At 37.6% G+C, this 20,603-nt stretch overlaps 1 protein-coding gene across 4 annotated transcripts in view; it reads left to right on the top strand.

The window, feature by feature from the left end:
• The window catches only part of ncoa2 (nuclear receptor coactivator 2), a 137,476-nt gene that overhangs the window by 88,100 nt on the left and 28,773 nt on the right, over window positions 1–20,603 (top strand). For all 4 annotated transcript variants that reach the window (XM_061921866.1, XM_061921869.1, XM_061921867.1 and 1 more), the window contains exons 5-7: window positions 536–639; window positions 11,556–11,733; window positions 19,887–20,075. In XM_061921866.1, the coding sequence (XP_061777850.1) occupies window positions 536–639; window positions 11,556–11,733; window positions 19,887–20,075 (471 nt within the window). The remainder of the gene's footprint in view (window positions 1–535; window positions 640–11,555; window positions 11,734–19,886; window positions 20,076–20,603) is intronic.

Here is a 20,603-nt window from a genome sequence, read left to right as displayed (position 1 = left end):
AAACAGTTGCAATGAAAGTAACGCATTGATCAGTTCCAGCTCCAGTAAACAGTGTCCCTGATTTGTTGAACCATCATTTTTTATCAGTGACAAAGGAAGTTAACAAGCACAGAGTGCTCCTTTCATGTACAGTAGAGGGTCTTTGACTCGTATTTTAGTCCTGTCTGCAATGGTATTTACTACGACACATGTTGCTTTGCTTCTGCGCCCACAACTATCTTGTTTGTTTGGAAAATGATCATGTATCATTACTTTTGATTATGTACTCCTGCAGGATGTCTATAATTGCACATGACAACATAATGCATTCAGTGCTCACTAATAACGTTTTTACTTTGCGGCCTTGGTTTTGAGCCACAGCAATTTCAGAAAAAAATGATAAAATTTAAAAAATACTGTATCTTGTCAACAAGTATTGTATGTAGGTCAGTTTCTGGTTTTCTCTTCTGCAGCCTGTAGTTTTGGATCAATGCATGTTCCCTTTTTCTTTTCCCTTTTTTTTTTTTTTTTTTTACTTTCATGTGTCCGCCAACAGAGAAAGCGGCCGCAGCCAATGAGGAGGAGGTGCAGAAGGCCGATGTGTCATCGACGGGCCAGAGTGTGATTGACAAAGATGCCTTGGGACCAATGATGCTGGAGGTGGGTAGCGAGACTCATCTTGGGCGATGATGCCATGAGAATTTAATATCACACATTTTGAGCACATTTTGAACTCTCATTCCGGCACAGGCTCTATAAATTAATCCGCGCTGGATATATATTTAAGAGCTGTCCGCGGAGACGATGGCAAATGGGCTAAAAGTGGCCATGTGTGTATGCAGAGTTAAAGCTGCCAGCATCTTGTATCTGCCCCGGATTGGCTGTAAATCACAGCGCACAGCAATGGCCTCATTGTCCTGCGGAGGGCCACTGAAGTGCTTACGTATAATGGGAAAGAAAGCAAGAGCCTGATGAATGAATCACTCCATTGAGCCTGTCCTCACGCTCACATTCTCCCTCCTTTTCTCTCGCTTACTTGTTCAATTCACGTTTCCCTCCCTTCCTCTCTCACCCATATTCTCTTCATTCGCCTTTAGATCTGTCCTGTCATAGAATATTTATAGCGCTCCTGGACCAGCGTCACCAAATCGACATACTGACTCTGAGCTAAATATAGCCACGGTGCTGCCTGCATGCTTTTCCATCTGTCAGCCGGCCCTCCATCCAAAAAAAAAAACCCTCAGCGATCGACCATTCGCACTCACTCTGCTCCGGCCACATCCAAGTGCGGCAACCCATGCTCATTAGAGGATGTTTAAGAAGAAATGCTGTAGGCGAGCAGTACACCCGCCTGCCCCAATATCATACAATTACAAAAAAAAGTTGAAATTTTATGAGGAAGAAGTCATAATATCACAACTTAAAAAAAAAAAAAATTAAGAAAATAAGTCAATAAAACAAAGTTGTACAATTACGAAAATTGCTTGGATTTTACCGCCCAGCTCACATATCGCCCATTAAACTTCCATGGTGGTCAAGCTATATCTGTTGTCAATGGGTACTTGGCGCCATTTTGCCTTTCTCGAAGAAAAAATGTCCTATGCTTGTTGGTTTTGGCTGTGTGAATCGTTCAAATCACGAAAAGGATAAAAGTTTATTTAGAGTCCCTTAAAAGGTAATCAAAAAGGGCGGAAGAGTGCAAGATTTTATAAAATGACTACGAGAAAAGTAAAACTCACACTCCAGTCCGGGGGAGCAGAGTTGAAGAATGCCTGAGTTTGCAGTGATCACATCGTTAAAGGTTTGTTGGATATACATTGAACAACTAGTATTTCCTGTTAAGTATGTTTCTATTATTTGTATTTCTTAAACATATGTTTTCTGCTAAAGCACCAACTTGGTGAGTCTAAATAAACAAAAGTAAATGTGAGCAACACCTGAAAGAGTTAAGCTTTTACTAAGGGCAGCAATCATAAATGAAGCTTTCAGCACATACACAATGGTAACATCTAAAGTTATATTTTCTATTTTGATGAAGACGAGGAAAAACACGCTGCTCATAAACGGCGCGTGAAACAGCAACAAACATGGCATCTTAGACGCAAAGTTAAATCATGAAATGCAACTTAACCCGAGAAAAAACGGTGCATATTTATCCAGGAGAGTCTTGATACCAATTTCCTTGATCCAGCCAGACACAATGAAGTTGTAGACCTCCATGCTTTTCCAAGTTTGCATCTGTTTTATTGTGTAGAATGGTTATGTCTGGGAAGGCGACCGACATATACTGTAATCCTTTATCACTCGACAAATCTTTTTATGATAAAGTATAGGGATCTATTCCATTGCATAGTTAAGAGTTTTTGCTTGTATCTTCTTTTTGCTTTTGTACTCCCGATAGTTTGCATAATGTTTGCTTTACAACAGCTATCCTGGATTTGTTGACCACCACTGGTTTTTACTTCCGGGAAGAAGTCCCGTGACGGAATACAAGCAATAGTCATATATTTACGATAATTTAGTTGAAATATTATGTAAAAAAAGGCATACTATTCTGGCTTTAGAGAAGTTTTTACAAGAATAACAATGTACTTTGGGAAAAAAATGACACTAACAATATGGAACAATTTTTTTTCATTGCAGTTTTCAATCAAAATTGTAAAAGTAAATTTTTCAGTTGCAGTAATTAAGCTAAAATATTATGCAAAAAAAAATCACAGCTTAAAATTAAAACTAATTAAATTGTAATATTTAATTAATAACATTTAACCACTTGAAAAATGAAATTTTGCTCAAAACATAGCAGTAAAATTGTGAAACTAAGGCAGTGGTTCTTAACCTGGGTTCGATCGAACCCTAGGGGTTTGGTGAGTCGGCCTCAGGGGTTCGGCACAGCAAGACACACCCGACTCATCGTGTGAATAAAAACTTGTCCCTCCGAATACCCCCCGAAAATGTTCCCTCTAATTTTCCATATGTGTGAGCAAACCCAAAAACTCCTTGAGTGGAGCACATGTGAGCCACGTCAGACGTGCACATGCACTGTGGTCACACCTGCAGCACACCTGTCCCAAACCCGACTAAATAACAAGTTCAATGTTTTATTATTATAATCAAATGACAGCAGTCATTTACATGATATTATTTTGTAATATAAGTGTTTTGGCCCACTTAAAATGACTATAACATGTTGTTTTTCATGAGCTGTGTACGAGTATTATATGTCTGGGTGGGGGGTTCTGCTTCAGAAATAATGTGTACCCCTTTCAGATATCGCATTTAGTTCCCACTAAAACATTCACCTGTTGCACAATGAGATGTAAACAGGGGGTCATGTGTACCGTACATTCCTGTAACTTTCAGTTTCTAAAATTTACCTTTATTAGTATATTTTTAATATAATAATATAATTTTATGATTACGGTTGGGGTTCGGTGAATTCGCATATGAATCTGGTGGGGTTCGGTACCTCCAACAAGGTTAAGAACCACTGAACTAAGGTCATAGAGTTGTGATAAAGTGGAAAAGTAAAAGGCTTGATCATGACTTTACAGATGTTATTTAGCTAAAATAAGGTTGTACAATGAAAACACATTTTGGATATTCAATAATAACATTTAACAGAAAAGTTATAGTTGAAATATTATGAGGAAAGAAGTTCAATTATCACTACTTACATTATTTTCAAAGAACAAAGTTGTAAAACTAACAAAATTGTATTATTACAAGAATAAAATCCAACTAATACAACAGTGTTTAATTAAAAAAAAGTAAATATCTGGTGTATTACAGGGAAATGTCCTATTATCAAGATTTAGTTTTTTGCAAGATTTAGGTTGTCCTATGAAAACGAAATAATATTTGAAATTAAACTATTAAAAAAAGGTAGAATTTTAGGTTGAAATATGAAAATAGTCATAAACTGTAGTTACCATTATAAAGTGGAAATATGAGGAAAAAGATGTACTATGACAACTTTATTTAGCAAGAATGAGTTTGTATTATGAAAACACCATTTGAAGAAAAATATAAGTAAATTAATGAAAACTATTTTTTAAGTGGATTTTCATGCAATACAAAACTATACAATTTTGAGTATTAAGTAATGTTTCAGTAATAAATTTGAAATAGTTTGAGGAAAAAGTTATTGTATTGTATCACAACTTTAAAATTATTTTTGAAACAGTAACGTTGTAAAACTAACAAAATTGTAATACAACAATAAAATTAAACTGTTTAAAATGTTGGATTTTGACTCAAAACGAAGTTGTACGATTGTGGAAAAGGTCAAATTGTTACAGTAATAAAGTTAAAATAATATAAGGAAAAGTTTGAATATCACAACTTAAATGATTTTGAAAGAATAAAGTTGTAAAACTACATGTCAAATCAAATCAAATCATACTTATTTATATAGAATTTTTCATACGCAGGCAGGTGGCAAACACAAAGTCCTGTTAAAAAAAAAAAAGGCAAAACACACACAGCACTATTGACAATAATAAAACAAAAAATGGAATTGTCAATCATAAAATCAAACCAATAAAAAAAAAATGTTTTAACCAAAAACAAAATGTTTCACTTATTAAACCAAAACTCTGTTATTTTGTAAGAGTAATTTTGTACAATGAAAACAAAAATTAAATTGAAGTATTACACGAAGAAAAATAATCATTTTTTGAAGACCAAGGTTGTTATGAGTATAAAGTCATCCACCCATTTCCTGCCGCTTGTCCCTCTTGGGCTCGCTGGGGTCCTGGAGCCTATCCCAGCTACACTTGGGCGAAAGGTGGGTTACACCCTGGACAAGTCGCCACCTCATTGCAGGGCCAACACAGATAGACAGACAACATTCACACTCTATGGCCCATTTATCCATCCATCCATCCATTTTCTACCCCTTATTCCCTTTGGGGTTGCAGGGGGCGCTGGTGCCTATCTTAGCTACAATCGGGCGGAAGGCAGAGTACACCCTGGAGAAGTCGCCACCTCATCGCAGGGCCAACACAGATAGACAGACAACATTCACACACTAGGGCCAATTTATATACAGTAATTCCTATAATATAATCAAAATGTGAAAGTTTTAATATTAACTTCTTGAAATAGTTGTTTATTTTGCCAGAATGCATTTGTATTCCACAAACAAAGATGGAATATTAGTAGAATAAAATAGTAATTAAATGGAAAAATATTACATCATTCTTGCAATGTTCTGGCTTTTTCTTTTTTGTTTTTATTTACTCCTCTAACTTCACTCAGAATACTACTATTTGTTTCAGTCTGCTCCTAGTAGTCTTGTTATAAAGTTATATTTATATATTATACACTTTCATATCAAAAGTTCCCCAGTTCCTCCAGGAAGACATCATCTAAAGTGAATAGTAATAATAATCTTGCCATGTTTGCTGAATGCAACCTTAAAAATTGTGAGTTATGCGCACGCATAACGTTACAGTGCAATGTATGTTTGGAGAGCAAGCAAAGAGCAGCTTTTCCCTATCATTCCTTTGATAACATATGGCAACCTTTAAACGCTGTGTCAACTTCCACAACGTTTCAGGGCAAACATAAACTTTACATTTCCATCCATCAAGCCCAACAGGAAAACATACATCCAAAGTATATGGATGTGTGACAGCAGCTGTCGTCTGTGCAGTGTTTCTATAATCCGAGCGCTGTAAACGACTGTACTGGCCAACGGCGTTATGTAAGCGTGTCTGGAAGGCGGCAAGAGTTTGGCAGCGGAGTTTGTGGGCTCTGTTCTCTCTTTGCCCTACTTGTCCGGTCCGTGGCCTTTCTTCACACAGAATGCACTTACACGACCGTAGTCCACGATGGGGCGGCGGAGCTTCACGGCGTGATAGATGAGAGCGCCAGCGGTCTATTTACAGCTCAAGTCAGCAAGGGCTAACGCCAGCATGTATGGAATGGCGCCAGCCTGAAAAGATTTAAGTCTATACGTAAATATGTACAGTATATACAATTAGTTGAATGATTATTCTGGGCACAGAGGTGAGATGGAAGCACCTTGACTCTTGATGCCAGGTTTTACAGCTTAACAAGGACCAGTAATCCTCCTTTTTTTCCCAAAGGCTGCGGGAGATTTGATGGGCTAATTGCCACCATCTTCTGTGTAATGGTTGACCTGGGGCCGTATTCTTTCAATTAAGTGTTCCTCCTCCCACGCATCCTCTCTTTCCTGCAGGCGCATGCTTTTAGCCTGCTTTCCATCAGTTTGCAAGAATGATGGATGTACCCGGCACAAAGCGTATTATACCTGTTTTTAGACACAACAGAGATAAACGCTGCTTGTAGTGCACAAGTTGATAGAACCCGGGTGGAAACATGGTTCAATGTGCCCTGGATGAAATTGAACTGTTAAATCCTGTTTTTATTTCAGATAACAGGCGTTTGTGTGTAGGGCTGCACGATTAATCAAAATGTAATCGTCATTGAGGTTTTAATTAGTACGATTAATACTGTAACTGCAAAAGGCTAGGTTTTTTTTTGTTTTTCTCCTCCGCCGTCGCTGGCATTGAAGTGGCAGACATGTTCGCCAATCGGAATTGTTTAGCCTTGCGCTTGTTCGTCTCTCGCTTCAAACAGAAAAAAACACATCTGAATTTGTGCATCGCTCTCAGCACCATAGCACGTTTATTTAACAGAGTGACCCCTCTTTTCAGTCATTCATAATCTTTGTCTCAGCGGAGACCGGAGTGGGGCGCCGCCACCAACACGCTCTCGGTACAGTGAACCTCACGACTCGCCAGTGAGAAGTAACACAATGTAACACAAATGAGGAGGAAGAAAATGAGATTACAAAGCTAAATTTCCTGTTTTGGGAATATGGGCAATATGAGGCCATCAGCAAGGACGAGCGAGCGAAAATGATGTGATCATGTGGTGGCAAAAAACAAATTTTTCCTACTGGCAACATTTTTTTATTGCTATTTTATATATTATGGTTACATCCCATTATGAACACCGTATAGATTTTAGCGATTATTTCTTCAGTTGAAGAATATGGTGTAGACCAGGGGTGCCCATTACGTCGATCTCGATCGACTGGTCGATCTCGGAGGTTGTGTCAGTCGATCTCAAGCCAGGCATTAAAAAATATACATAAAAATGAGCAATCATCAATCATACCAAGACTTCACTTTCGTCAGTTGTTTGACATTCTCGGCACCCGAGGATCTTGTGAGATGACGCTGGCTGCTGCGAGCTCATATTTAAGAAAAAAATCACTAACAGGGCGGACGCAGAGAAACACATTTTATTTCTAGAGACTCTGTACCTACTGTCAAAACTCTAAAGACCGACTGCACAGTTCCTGTCTTCACCATAAAAGACCAGTTTCATCCTGCCTGTGCTAACAAAATAAGAGTCTCAGAAAGCTAGCGTGCACAAGCTAGCAAGCTACGGAGTTTGATGCCAATGTATTTCTCAGCGACTGCTTTCTCACTTGCTTGCCCACCCGCACAGTCACTGACGTCACTCACCTGCTGCCAGACATTAAAGGGCCACACACATATGCTACTCTCATAACAAAGTGTTTAAAAACGAGTATGCAAGTTGGACAAATGAGATGCCAAATCCAACCACTTTCATGTGGTATTGGACAGAAAGGAGGACTTTTTTTTTCCTCCATTTGAAAATGCGGACGTTATCAGCACCACTGTCTAATTCCAATCAATGCAAGTCATCAGAATCAGGTAATACACCAACTTAAATTCTTGTCTTCATGAAAGAAAGGAATCTATGTGTGTTAAACATGCTTGTATTATCATTAAACACCATTAACTTGTTAACAAAAATGTCTCTTTCATAAATAAATAAATATAAATTATAAATAGGAATGAGGTAGATCTCCTCGACTTGGTCAATTGAAAAGTAGCTTGTCTGCAGAAAAAGTGTGAGCGCCCCTGGTGTAGACAAAAGCTCTGAGCCAAATATTTTTTTAAATTAAATTACTGCATGTTTTAAAGTGAGATAAGAATGTTGATTAACAGCCTAAAAGTAAGATGTCTTCCTTTATCCGAAATGTTCGCAGTTTTATGCATTTCTGGAAAATATGTGCACAAATAATGCAATCTGTTTTAGTAGTGCTGTCAAGCGTTTAAAAACAATAGGGGTAAATTTAATTATGATCTGTAATTCATTATTCAATTTTTTTGTTTAAATATCACCAAAAATGCAGAGGAAAACCCTTACCTTGAGATGTTTTCTGTTAACTTCAATACATTATTATTAAGAAAGGTATTTAAACAAATACCTATTCATTAGAGGTTTTTATTTATAAAAAATAAAACATCAGGTCCATTTATTGCTGAAATAATACATCAACAAACAGTAAAGAACAATTGTGTAAGCAATGAGTAATTCATGTTAAACGTGTTGCTTTTCCTCTGCTTCAAATATAAAATAAATACAACACACCCATCAATCTCAGAGTAGTATTTTGAATATAATCTATCTACACATCATTGTACATGTAGTGCTGTATATCACTATATTGATTTTAAGTATAATGTACACATCATTGTATACGTATGTAATATCACTATATTGATTTTAAATGTAATATCACTATATTGATTTTAAATGTAATGTAAACATCATTTTACATGTAATATCACTATATTGATTTTATTTAAATGTACACATTCTACATTACTATACGACTATGTTATCACTATATTGATTTTAAATATAACGTGCACATCATTGTAGATGTAATATATCACTATGTTGATTTTAAATATAATTTACATGTCATTGTACATGTATTACTGTATATTATCACAATATTAATTTTAGATATCTATACAGGCTATGCTTAATTTCCCCCAGGGATCAATAAAGTACTTTCTATTCTATTCTATTCTATTCTACATAATTGTTGGTGTAATATATCATTATATTTATTTTAAATATAATGTATACGTTATTGTACAAGAAATATATCACTATATTGATGCACAGAAGTGTTACAATTAGGGATGTAACTCGAAACCGATTTTCCCGGTTGTTCGATAAGAAAAGAATCGAGTCCTCGGACTCGAACCCTTTTTTGAGAACTGGTACCCGTTATCGAGACCACTATAGTAAAGAAAAAGAGTTGGTTCGTTATTCGAATCCGTCCCGACCAGAAATGCTCCGTGAGACATCACAAGAAACGACGTCACGTAGCTCCGTCATTAGGCGCAGATAGCGAAAGCAGGAAAACAACGGACGGGAAAAAGCACTCCAAGGTGTAATAAAGTTCAAAACAAAAGACATAATCCAATGAATAACTTTACTGAGAGATTTGAGCAGGGTACAAACACATGACCAACACTTTTACGACCAACTGGAAACATAGCAACCAGGCTAGCAACGCACCTCCTTTATGGCAGCTGTCGCAATGTTCTTAAAGCAACCGCAGCACATACATATATATATACAACATATCCCCCTTTTTTTAACTTTTGTTTTTCTTTTCTTGTAAACAAAGCAAAATCACACTGTATATGTGTTGTCAGTGTAAGTATAAATAATGCAGACGAGGTGTGTTGGCTGAGTTCTTGACGTTTACTGCCGGGTGACGACGTGCAACAACCCTTTTCGGGGCTACCGAGCATGCTCGTCAATCCCGTTGCATGCTGGGTAGTGTAGTTGTTATATTCCCTAGCTCAGGGGTGCCCACACTTTTTCTGCAGGCGAGCTACTTTTCAATTGACCAACTCGAGGGGATCTACCTCATTTATATATATCATTTATATTTATTTATTTATGAAAGAGACATTTTTGTAAACAAGTTAAATGTGTTTAATGATAACACAAGCATGTGTAACACATATAGATGTCTTTCTTTCACGAAGACAAGAATATAAGTTGGTGTATTACCTGATTCTGATGACTTGCATTGATTGGAATCAGACAGTAATGATGATAACGCCCACATTTTCAAATGGAGGAGAAAAAAAGTTGTCCTTTCTGTACAATACCACATGAAAGTGGTTGGTTTTTGGCATCTAATTCATCCAGCTTCCATACACTTTACAAGAAAAACATTGGCGGCAAATTCCGTAGCTTGCTTGATTGACATTCACGGCACCCGAGGGTCTTGTGAGATGACGCTGGCTGCTGCCAGTTCATTATTGTGAAAAAATGACGGAGAGGAAGGCGAGAAACACTTTTTATTTCAACAGACTCTCGCGCCGTCCCTTCCGTCAAAACTCTAAAGGCCGACTGCACATTTCCTATCTTCACAATAAAAGCCCTGCTTCATGCTGCCTGCGCTAACAAAATAAGAGTCTCGGAAAGCTGGCGTGCACAAGTGATGAGCACGCCAGCTTTCTGAGGGATCGCTTGTGCACGCCAGTTTTCCGAGACTCTGTATTTAGTTAGCGCAGGCAGCATGAAGCAGGGCTTTTATTGTGAAGACAGGAAATGTGCAGTCGGCCTTTTAAAGTTTTGACAGAAGGTACGGCGCGAGAGTCTGTTGAAATAAAAAGTGTTTCTCGCCTTCCTCTCGGTCATATTTTAATAACAATGATCTTGCAGCAGCCAGCGTCATCTCACAAGACCCTCCGGTACCGTGAATGTCATTTAAGTGACGTCTTGGTGAAGATTGATGATCACTAATTTTTAGGTCTATTTTTTTTAAAAGCCTGGCTCGAGATCGACTGACACACCCCCCGCGGTCGACTGGTAGCTCGCGATCGACGTAATGGGCACCCCTGCCCTAGCTCATAAAGAAATAATGTTAACTCAATAAAGTGTATTTCTTTTTTTAGCTTTAATTTTTCATATTTTAAGCATTGTAACCACATTTGCAAACAACTTTTCTCTTCATAGAATTTTCTTTCAATAAAGAAATAAAGTGCAAAAATGTCAAAACATCGTAACAAACAGTTATGTCAAATAGTAGCAGAAGTGCACTTTTTGGAGAGCTGTATTATTTTCAGTTTTGTGCCCAAGGGACTGATTTTATTTAACACTATATTATTATTTATACACCTATACTGATCACAGAGACAGTTTTTTTTTGTGTTACTATATATATTTGTTTTTTCTGAAAAATCCCACTTAATATACTTTGGGTAACAACAGTCAATATTTATTTATTTTATTTTATTTTTTTAGGGGGGTAACAGTCAATATTCATTAGCTTTTATTTTTTTTCTTATATAATAAAAGTCAGGTTTTGTTAAACCAAATATTGTTTTTTTTTCCATGTACAACAACCTATCTGGACTCGATAAGAGAATCGATAAGGAATCGGTTCGATAAGAGGATTCGATAATAGGCTCAAACTCGATAATTTCTTATCAAACATCATCCCTAGTTACAATAGTAGAAAGTCAGCTTAATGTGTCTCCAAAAAAAAAAAGACAGAAGTGACCTAATTTCTCCAATAAAACAATGCATGTTACTCTAAACATTAAAAAAATCACTTATATTGTCTGCTCCATGAGAGTGAGACCTCTTTTTCGCCACGATTACATGAGGTCTTTGTGCCGTAATTATCGTAATAATTTGACACCCCTCGATTTGTCATACATTTATTGTCTTTTTCTTTCCTGCAGGCCCTGGATGGCTTTTTTTTTGTAGTGAATATGGAGGGCAACATCGTTTTTGTGTCTGAGAACGTGACCCAGTACCTGCACTACAACCAGGAGGAGCTGATGAACACCAGCGTCTACAGCGTGTTGCATGTGGGGGATCACGCCGAGTTCATCAAGAACCTGCTGCCCAAATCCCTCGGTGAGCCACTCGTGGTGTCAATTCTCTAAGCGTGTATGTTTCACCCCTTCTTTCTGTCAAACATGTTGCGTCATGCCCACTTCGGCACGTAACTGAGGTATGCTTTTCACTTAAAAAAGTAAAAAAAAATCTGGTTTTGTGACGTAACTTAATTTTAGTATATATCTAACAGTATAGTGTGTCAAGTGAATTGATGCTCAAACAATCAGGGTAAAAACCTGTGCAGGTGATTAGGGACGGGAATCCAAAACTGGTTCTTGCTGAACAGCAACCTTTTCCCAGTGTTTCGATTAGTGGAAATCATTTGCCAGTGTTATTAACGTGTTTGATGACACGACACACGGCGCTGATTGTTTTCATGGGGGTCCCTTGAAAACGAGATGTTGCATCTCAAGGAGCTATCCTAAATAAAATAAAATTGAAATTAAATTGGAGAGTTAATTATGAAAAATAACAGGAGAACTTGCGAAATTTATATTTCACTACCAAAAGCATTAGCACACACAGAGTACGATGATGTTGAGTGAATGACGCATTTTTTGTCCTAACTAACACTGCCTCATTGTAAAAGCTGCAGTTACTGTAAACATGAATCAAACACTCAATAAAAATGTATTTACATAGCCCTAAATCACAAGTGTCTCAACGGGCTGCACAAGCCACAACGACTTCTTCGGCTCAGATCCCACATCAGGGCAAAAAAAAAACTTGGAGGGGACCGCAGGGGACCCCCCTAGGCGACCGGTGCAATGGACGTCAAGTGGATCTAGTTAATAGTGTGAGAGTCCAGGCCATAGTGGGACCAGCAGGGTATCATCTTGAGTGGAGACAAGTCAACAGCGCAGAGACGTCAACAACTGATGCACAGATGAGTGGTCCACCCCGGGTCCTGACTTTTAACAGCATCATCCGTGGTCACCTAATAACCTCTCCACGCAGGAGAAAAGAGACGGCAGATCGGGGACTTAAATGCTTCTGCTGAGGTAGAATCTCTAACTGTTACCAGTAGGGCATTCCAGAGTACTGGAGCCCGAATAGAAAACGCTCTACACCCCGCAGACTTTTTTGGGGCTCTGTGAATCACTAATAAGCCGGAGTTCTTTGAACACAGATTTCTTGCCGGGACGTATGGTACAATACAATCGGCAAGATAGGATGGAGCTAGACTGTGTAGTATTTTATACATAAGTAGTAAAACCTTAAAGTCGCATCTTAAATGCACAGGAAGCCAGTGCAGATGAGCCGGTATAGACGTAATATGATCAAACATTCTTGTTCTTGCCAAAAGTCTAGCAACCCCATTTTGTAGTAACTATAATCTTTTAATGCTAGACATAGGGAGGCTCAAAAATAATACGTTACAGTAATCGAGACGAGACGTAACAAATGCATGAATAATGATCTCAGCGTCGCTGGTGGACAAAATGGAACAAATTTTAGTGATATTACAGAGATGAAAGAAGGCCGTTTTAGTAACACTCTTAATGTGTGACTCAAACGAGAGAGTTGGGTCAAAGATAATACCCAGATTCTTTCCCGAGTCGCCTTGTGTAATTGAAATGATTGCTTCTCCTGCATTACATGACGAAACAGGGTTTGACTGGTTAAGAGGCTGCACGCCTCATCCCGGTCTAAGAAGTGTTCCCCACATACAGCGTAATTAGTTAGAAAGGTTGCTTAGCCTTCCTGAAAATGCTTTTTTCTGCCAAAAAAAGGGTTAATGTTCATGATGGTTGCAAAATTTTACAATGCGCACTTCTATTGGACTGGTAAATCATTTAACATTTTTTTTCCGAATTTCAAATTCGGAGAGTGGATGGTGTCAGGATGCCATCACCATAAAATTTACATAACTGGATAAGACGCATGTATTTTTAAAATCACTTAAAATGGTTTACATATATTTAAAGACAAATTCGAAGACAGATAAAACATTAGCATCAACATATCGTTCTGCTGTATATTTCAATTTTGGCTGCTAGATTTATTACCACAATGTAAAACATCTTGTTTATTTATGTATATTATTCTTACCTCTCTGTTTTTTATTTGGTTTGGCAGAGGGGTAAACACTTATTTAAATTGGAGATGAAAAACTTCCAACTTAAGGTTGTTTGATAATTTTGATAGTAAAACTAAGCACAAAAGGAAAGTACATTAATGTATGAAATGCACGTTTAGAAATCATGTTAAATCAACAATACTGTTTGGTATAAACAAACAATTGCAACCATATAGGATAAAGTTAGACTTTTATGCCGCTAGCACTGCAACAAATGTTTAATGGAACGAAATTGATACATTTCTACTTACAAGTATATAGTCATCAATCTCTGTGGAATAATTGACTGCTAACTTTGTCCTACGAGGCCAGTCTGCTGCTCTCTATGCACGTGTGTGTGTGTTTATGCTGCCGAGCTACGGACACCTTTTGCTCAAATCTAAAAGTTTTAACTTTTAAATACATGACGTAGACATTGTTTTGTGTGACGTGATTCGCATGTAGCACCCGAAAGATTAAGCATTACCTTCCTGTATTGCAAGATATAAAATATAAAAGTTTTTTTTTTTTTTGTTTTCTTTAGTTTTTTCCCCAAAATCCTTACTCGTGGCGACACAAGTAAATATAGGGCCACCACAAGTAAAACTTTTTGGGGAGAAAATTTGACTAATAAAAAGAACTATTTATTAATGTACGGATAACACCCATTTGATTGGTAGAACTAATTTGTGGAGTCAGTTGATATACGATTTTGGTTGCTTCTATTTACTGGGTAAAAAGTTTTCAGTGTCAGTCACTTGTATTTCTGGTTATCAACACACTTTTCCTTCTTTGGCATCACATGTTGGTGGAAGTCTAATTGTTTTCTGGTTCCTGGATGCTTTCCTCCACTATCAGCAGCCTCGTGGCTCCTTTCCTGTCTTTTCATTCAGGGTGTCATGTTCTTGCTCGCTTACCATGTTCCTGTTTTGTAACTTTCCTCAGCAACAATTGACACCATTTCTGCACCAACCGCTAGAGGTGGTTTTAAAATCTATGTCAAGAGATTTCCCTTCCCCCTTTTTTCTTCTCCTCTCTTCGCTCTCCCGGTGATCAGGATTGAGGTCTGAGTGCCCAGCCATCTGGGCGGGAGAGCAGCGCACCCAGGAAACCATCAGTAGGGCTGTGTCCCAGATTCTGGAAGATTATCAATGCACCGAATGAGATCACTAACCAGATGGAGTGGGATGGGAGTTTGCTGGAGTGAAAGGAGTTGTGTGCGTCTTTCTTTTGTGTATGTGTATGTTTGTGCGCACTTAATAATGTTTTGGGTTAGTGGAAGGAAGGTTGGCAATAATGTTTTCAGGGACAGTAACTGAGCGGCCAAATTCAACCTTATGATGACTTCTGACCACGGTATCAATTCAGAACTTTCAAGAGACAAACATTTTTCTAGCAGATTACTAAAAACCACAGGGCATTCCTTTTTATATGAAGAATCTTCGACTGGTGATTATGCTGTAAAGTGCTAAAAATAGCAAAGCGCTCCTATCAAAGATCTTCTCAGGCTGGGCTATATGGCTAAAAACCATATCACGATGAAATAAGTATTTCATATCGGTCGATATCAATAATTAATTATATTTTTTATGACCCATTGAAAATAAGGACCTTTTTATTTCAAATGTAAACTTCCTCTGATTATAATCCCCTATACAACTGTCAAGGCAGAGTGTAAAGTAAACACAACCAACAAGCAATCAATGTAAACAACATTTTAAAATCCATAAACACTTAACAAACACCTCTTTACATTAATGTTTCAAAATAAGGAATATGTTAGAAATGCTTAATAAAGTTTAACACAATATTGCAACAATTTTAAAATGTAAATATAGAGAAAGCTGACAAACTATTTTTGCAGGTTTACTGACAGGAAGTTGCGGTCATGCTCGGATCAGCGTGGCTAAGGTGGACCATATTGGTCTGACTACGGTCCGTTTTTTAAAAATCCAAAACGCTGCTATACTGCGAGGTGACTTTTTTTGTTTTATCGACTGTTTATTTGCTTTCTGCAGCACTCATTTTTAGTTTCTCTTCTCACTCCATGCAAAGAATCAATCGCTGGACAACATGATGGCGCAACCAAAATTGATAGTTGATACTATTACCTGATTGGTTGTTAGCGTGTCACTCCTCCTGGTCCGTGATCACTTCCTGCATTGCTTTGTTCCCAGAGAGTGAGTTGCTTTGTTCAGGCAACCAACCTTGCTTCGCAACTTTCGGTTTCTTTCAACATAAAAGCAAAACAAATTATCAAATGTTTTAGGTAACTCATATTTTATTTATATCCATGATGATTATCGCAATATATATTGATATTGTTTTATGGCCCAGCCCTTGGATCCTAAAGTAGGGCAGCATGGCTCAAATGGTAGAGCGGCCGGCCAGAAACCTGAGGGGTTCCTGGTTCGAATCCAGCTTCTGCCATCTTAGTAACTCCCATTGTGTCCATCCTTGGACAAGACACTTAACCCACCTAGCTCACAATTCCACCCACACTGGTGTGAATGTACCTTAAATGTAGATAAAGGGTTTCTTCATGTAAAGGGCTTTGAGTCACTAGAGAAAAACACTATATAAATATAGTTAATATATAAGAATCAATTAATATTTTTTCAGCAGATTCCAAAAAATAGCATATAGGATATTTTAATAGTGTTTCTTGCGGTAGATCCCTAAGAGCAGCAGGGTGCTCCAGTCATTTAGGATCTTTGACAAGAATTGTATGCTCTGGTTCCCTTTTAATCAGTGGTTTTTAACCTGGGTTTGATCGAACCCTAGGGGTTCGGTGAGTCGGCCTCGGGTTCGGTGGAGCCTCCGCCGCGGATGTCAAGACACATCCGACCCTACCGTGTAAATAAAAACCTCTCCCTATCGTCATATTATGGATACGGCAACAGCAGAAGTCAAACTGGTTTTCAGGTGTGTAAACCAACACAGTGCATGAGATCATGCACTGTGTTGGTTTTGTTCTTTAAACAATGTGATGTTCATGCACGGTACATTTTGAGCACCAGTAAAAAAACATAACTTTGTCTTGAATTTGAAAAAAAAAATAAAAAATTTCACTCAAGAACGGTTCAGTGAATGCGCATATGAAACAGGTGGGGTTCATACCTCCAACAAGGTTAAGGACCAGTGCTTTAAAACTACAGAGCACCCTTTTTGAAGAGGATGGTTGACTGGTGTATTTACTATAGATTCCTAAAAACAGCAAAGTACTCTGGTCATGAAGAGGGTCTTCGATAAGCATTTTTTGCAGGAAATTGACTGTAAAGAGGCAAGTCCAAGATCCAGCGCTATGCTGTTTGGAAATATCTATTACAAAAATGGTAGTCCTTTATAAGATATCTATATCTGACTCCTAATTTTGCAATAGATTCCTAAAAGCTACAGTTTTATTCTCATAAAATATATTCGATTGTTGTGATTGCATCTTTGACAAGATTTTTTGCAATACAAATGCAAAAAAAAACATCACAGTGCTCATGTCACGTTTTGGATTTTTGTCTAGCAATTTTACAATAGATTCTTAAAAACTGCAAAGTTCTCCATTCATATAGGATCTATTTACAATAGATCTTTTAAAACAACAGAGTGCTCCTTTTATCTAAAGGATGGTTAGCTAGTGTATTCAAAAGTAGATTCCTACCAAAGAACTTCTGTCATAACAAGGGTCTTTGATGAGAATTTTTGCAGCGAATACCTTCCCAAACAAAACAGCTCAGCGCTTCTGTCATGTATGAGATATTTGCTTTTTTGAAATATTCACTGCAAAAATAAATAGAAAATGCTAATCAAAAATCCACTATACAATATGAGGGGAGCAGTGCTATTCTGGTTTCCAGGATCTATTGCAAAAATAGTATATATCACATGACAGGTATTTACTGCAAATACACTAGTCTGAGAAACCCTGTGCTTCTAGAAGATATTTAACTCCCATTTTGCAGTACATCCTTAAAAACAGCATTTATTTTTTTATATAGCAAAATAATCATCTTATATAGAGGATCTTTGACAAAAACCTCTGCAGCATATTACAAAAAACAGAGCTGCGTTCTAGTCTTATATTAGATATTTGCTGTTTGTGTAAGATGTACTCTTAAAAGGCTACAAAGGCAAATTAAAGATCCACTATATGAGGGGAGTGTTCTCGTGTTTTCAAGTCTATTGCAAGAAATAGTAATCAAAGATAGTATGATCATATACTGCATTTACCTAGTCAATGTTAGTTCTTCAACTAGCATTTTTGCAATGAATCCTTAAAAACAGCAATGTTTCCCTCATATACAGAATACTTGACTGTTGTTTTTGCATTTTTGACTAGATTTTTTGCAGTACATGCCTCAAATCAAACAATCATGTTGCAAAGAGGATCTGTGATTACTTTGGCAGCAGACAACCAAACAACAGCCCAGTGCTATAGTGTCAGGATTTGACTAGCAGTTTTGCAATAGATTGTTAAAAAGAGCGGAATGGTCTCGTCCTATTCAGGATCTTTGACTGACATTTTTATTTTACATCCTTTAAAACTACAAAGCACTCCTTTCATATAGAGGATGGTTGACTGGTGTATTTACAGATTCGTAAAAACAGCAAAGCACTCCTGTCATAAAGAGGGTCTTTGACCAGCATTTTTGCAGCAAATTCACCCCCCTAAAAAAGCACAGCGCTTCAGTCATATGCAGGATATTTGCTGTTTTTAAAGATTTACTGAAAAAAAGCCTGTCAATGACCGCTACAGAGTTTTCAAGGATCTATTGCAAACATGGTTGTCAAAAGATCCTCTACATCAGTGTTTTTCAACCTTTTTAAGCCAAGGCACATTTTTAGAGTTGAAAAAATCCGGACGAACACCACCAGCAGAAATACTTAAAAAACAAAACTCAATTGATCGTAAAAAGTTGTTGTCACATTTGTTGGATATGACTTTAAACCATGACCAACCATGCATCGATATAGCTCTTGTCTCAAAGTAGGTGTACTGTCACGACCTGTCACATCACGCCCTGACCTATTTTGAGTTTTCTTGTGTGTAGTGTTTTAGTTCTTGTCATGCGCTCCTATTTTGGTGGCTTTTTCTCTTTTTTTGGTGTTTTCCTGTATCAGTTTCATGTCTTCCTTTTAATATTCCCTGCAGATACTTTGTTTTAGCAATCAAGAATGTTTCAGTTGTTTTTATCCTTCTTAGTGGGGACATTGTTGATTGTCATGTCATGTTTGGATGTACATTGTGGACAGCGTCTTTTCTCCACAGTAAGTCTTTGCTGTCGTCCAGCATTCTGTTTTTGTTTACTTCGTAGCCAGTTCAGTTTTAGTTTCGGTCTGCATAGCCATACCTAAGCTTCAATGCCTTTTCTGAGGGGCACTCACCTTTTTGTTTATTTTTGGTTTAAGCAAAAGACACCTTTTTACCTGCACATTGCCTCCCGCTGTTTCCAACATCTACAAAGCAATTGGCTACCGGCTGCCACCTACTGATATGGAAGAATATTACAAGGTTACTCTGCAGAGCTGTAGACAGCACAGACACTCAACAACAACAAATCATTTGCAGACTATAATTACTGGTTTGCAAAAAAATATTTTTAACCCAAATAGGTGAAATTAGATAATCGCTCACGGCACACTAGTGTGCCGCGGCACAGTGGTTGAAAAACACTGCTCCACATGACAAGAGCCCATGTCCCTTTTATATGTGTGTCATACAAATACGATATTAGAAGATCTTTGCCTAACATTTTTACAATGGATTCTTAAAAAAAGCAGCGTTTGTTATATAGAGGATATTTGACTGCCAGGTATTTTAATAAATAAGATCAGAATCATATCTTTTACGATTACTTATTTAGAAGGTTACCAAAAATAGCACAGTGCTCCTATCACATATAGAATTTTGCAAAATACCCAGTGAAGGATGTCTTAAAAAATTGCCCTTGGATCAATTTGGTTAAATTGCCCTGCCTTAAGTGTTTTTCGTAACTTTTCCCTTTCCTCTATTTGTTCTTTTTAGTAAAGGGGTTAAAACAACGACAAATTAAGAACTGCTTAGAGCAAAACATGTTGCATCATGGAACCTAAACATGTCCTTTTGCTTTCCCTATAGTAAACGGCGTCCCATGGTCCAGCGAGGGTCCGAGGAGGAACAGTCACACCTTCAACTGCCGCATGCTGGTGAACCCCCACAGCGAGAGTCAGGACGAGCAGCGCGAGCACGAGCAACAGCAGCAGAAATACGAGACCATGCAGTGCTTCGCTGTTTCCGAGCCCAAGTCCATTAAAGAAGAAGGAGATGGTATGGAAAAAGAGAGCTTGTTACTGATGCTCAAAAAGGAACCTAGCAAGAACTAACTAAAAGTGGAGATATAAAAATTGTTGCATGAATTATAAATGTATACTACAGCTGTCAAGTTAAGTTAACGCAAAAACAACAAGTAGTGATATAACAACAAACGATATTAAAGATAACCGCGGAAAAACTCATGATGGTTTGTATTTCATTTTAATCTTGAATGATCTAAAAACCGGAATTGATAGCTGCACTTCGATAAACTCACGGACTGACTGACGTTAGCTTAAATGCCTACATAAAAACAAGAGACATTAACGCCTTTTCCAACGCTGCTATTGGTGAAGCATAGGAAACACAAATCAACAATGGACTAAATCAAAAGCACACAACACAATACCCATAACACAATAGACATAACAATACAATGATAGTTCTGCGCTCAATAACTGCGATCTAAAATGTTCATATAGTTAGATCCCAATAACCAGTTAAAGGCAGTATTTTTTTTATGAACGCAGCAGCAAGGGATAG

The sequence above is a fragment of the Nerophis ophidion genome, linkage group LG15 (genome assembly GCF_033978795.1).
Source record: "Nerophis ophidion isolate RoL-2023_Sa linkage group LG15, RoL_Noph_v1.0, whole genome shotgun sequence".
Lineage (NCBI taxonomy): Eukaryota > Metazoa > Chordata > Actinopteri > Syngnathiformes > Syngnathidae > Nerophis > Nerophis ophidion.
Note: the sequence above shows the minus strand (reverse complement) of the source record. Positions and strands in the feature narration are given on the sequence as shown.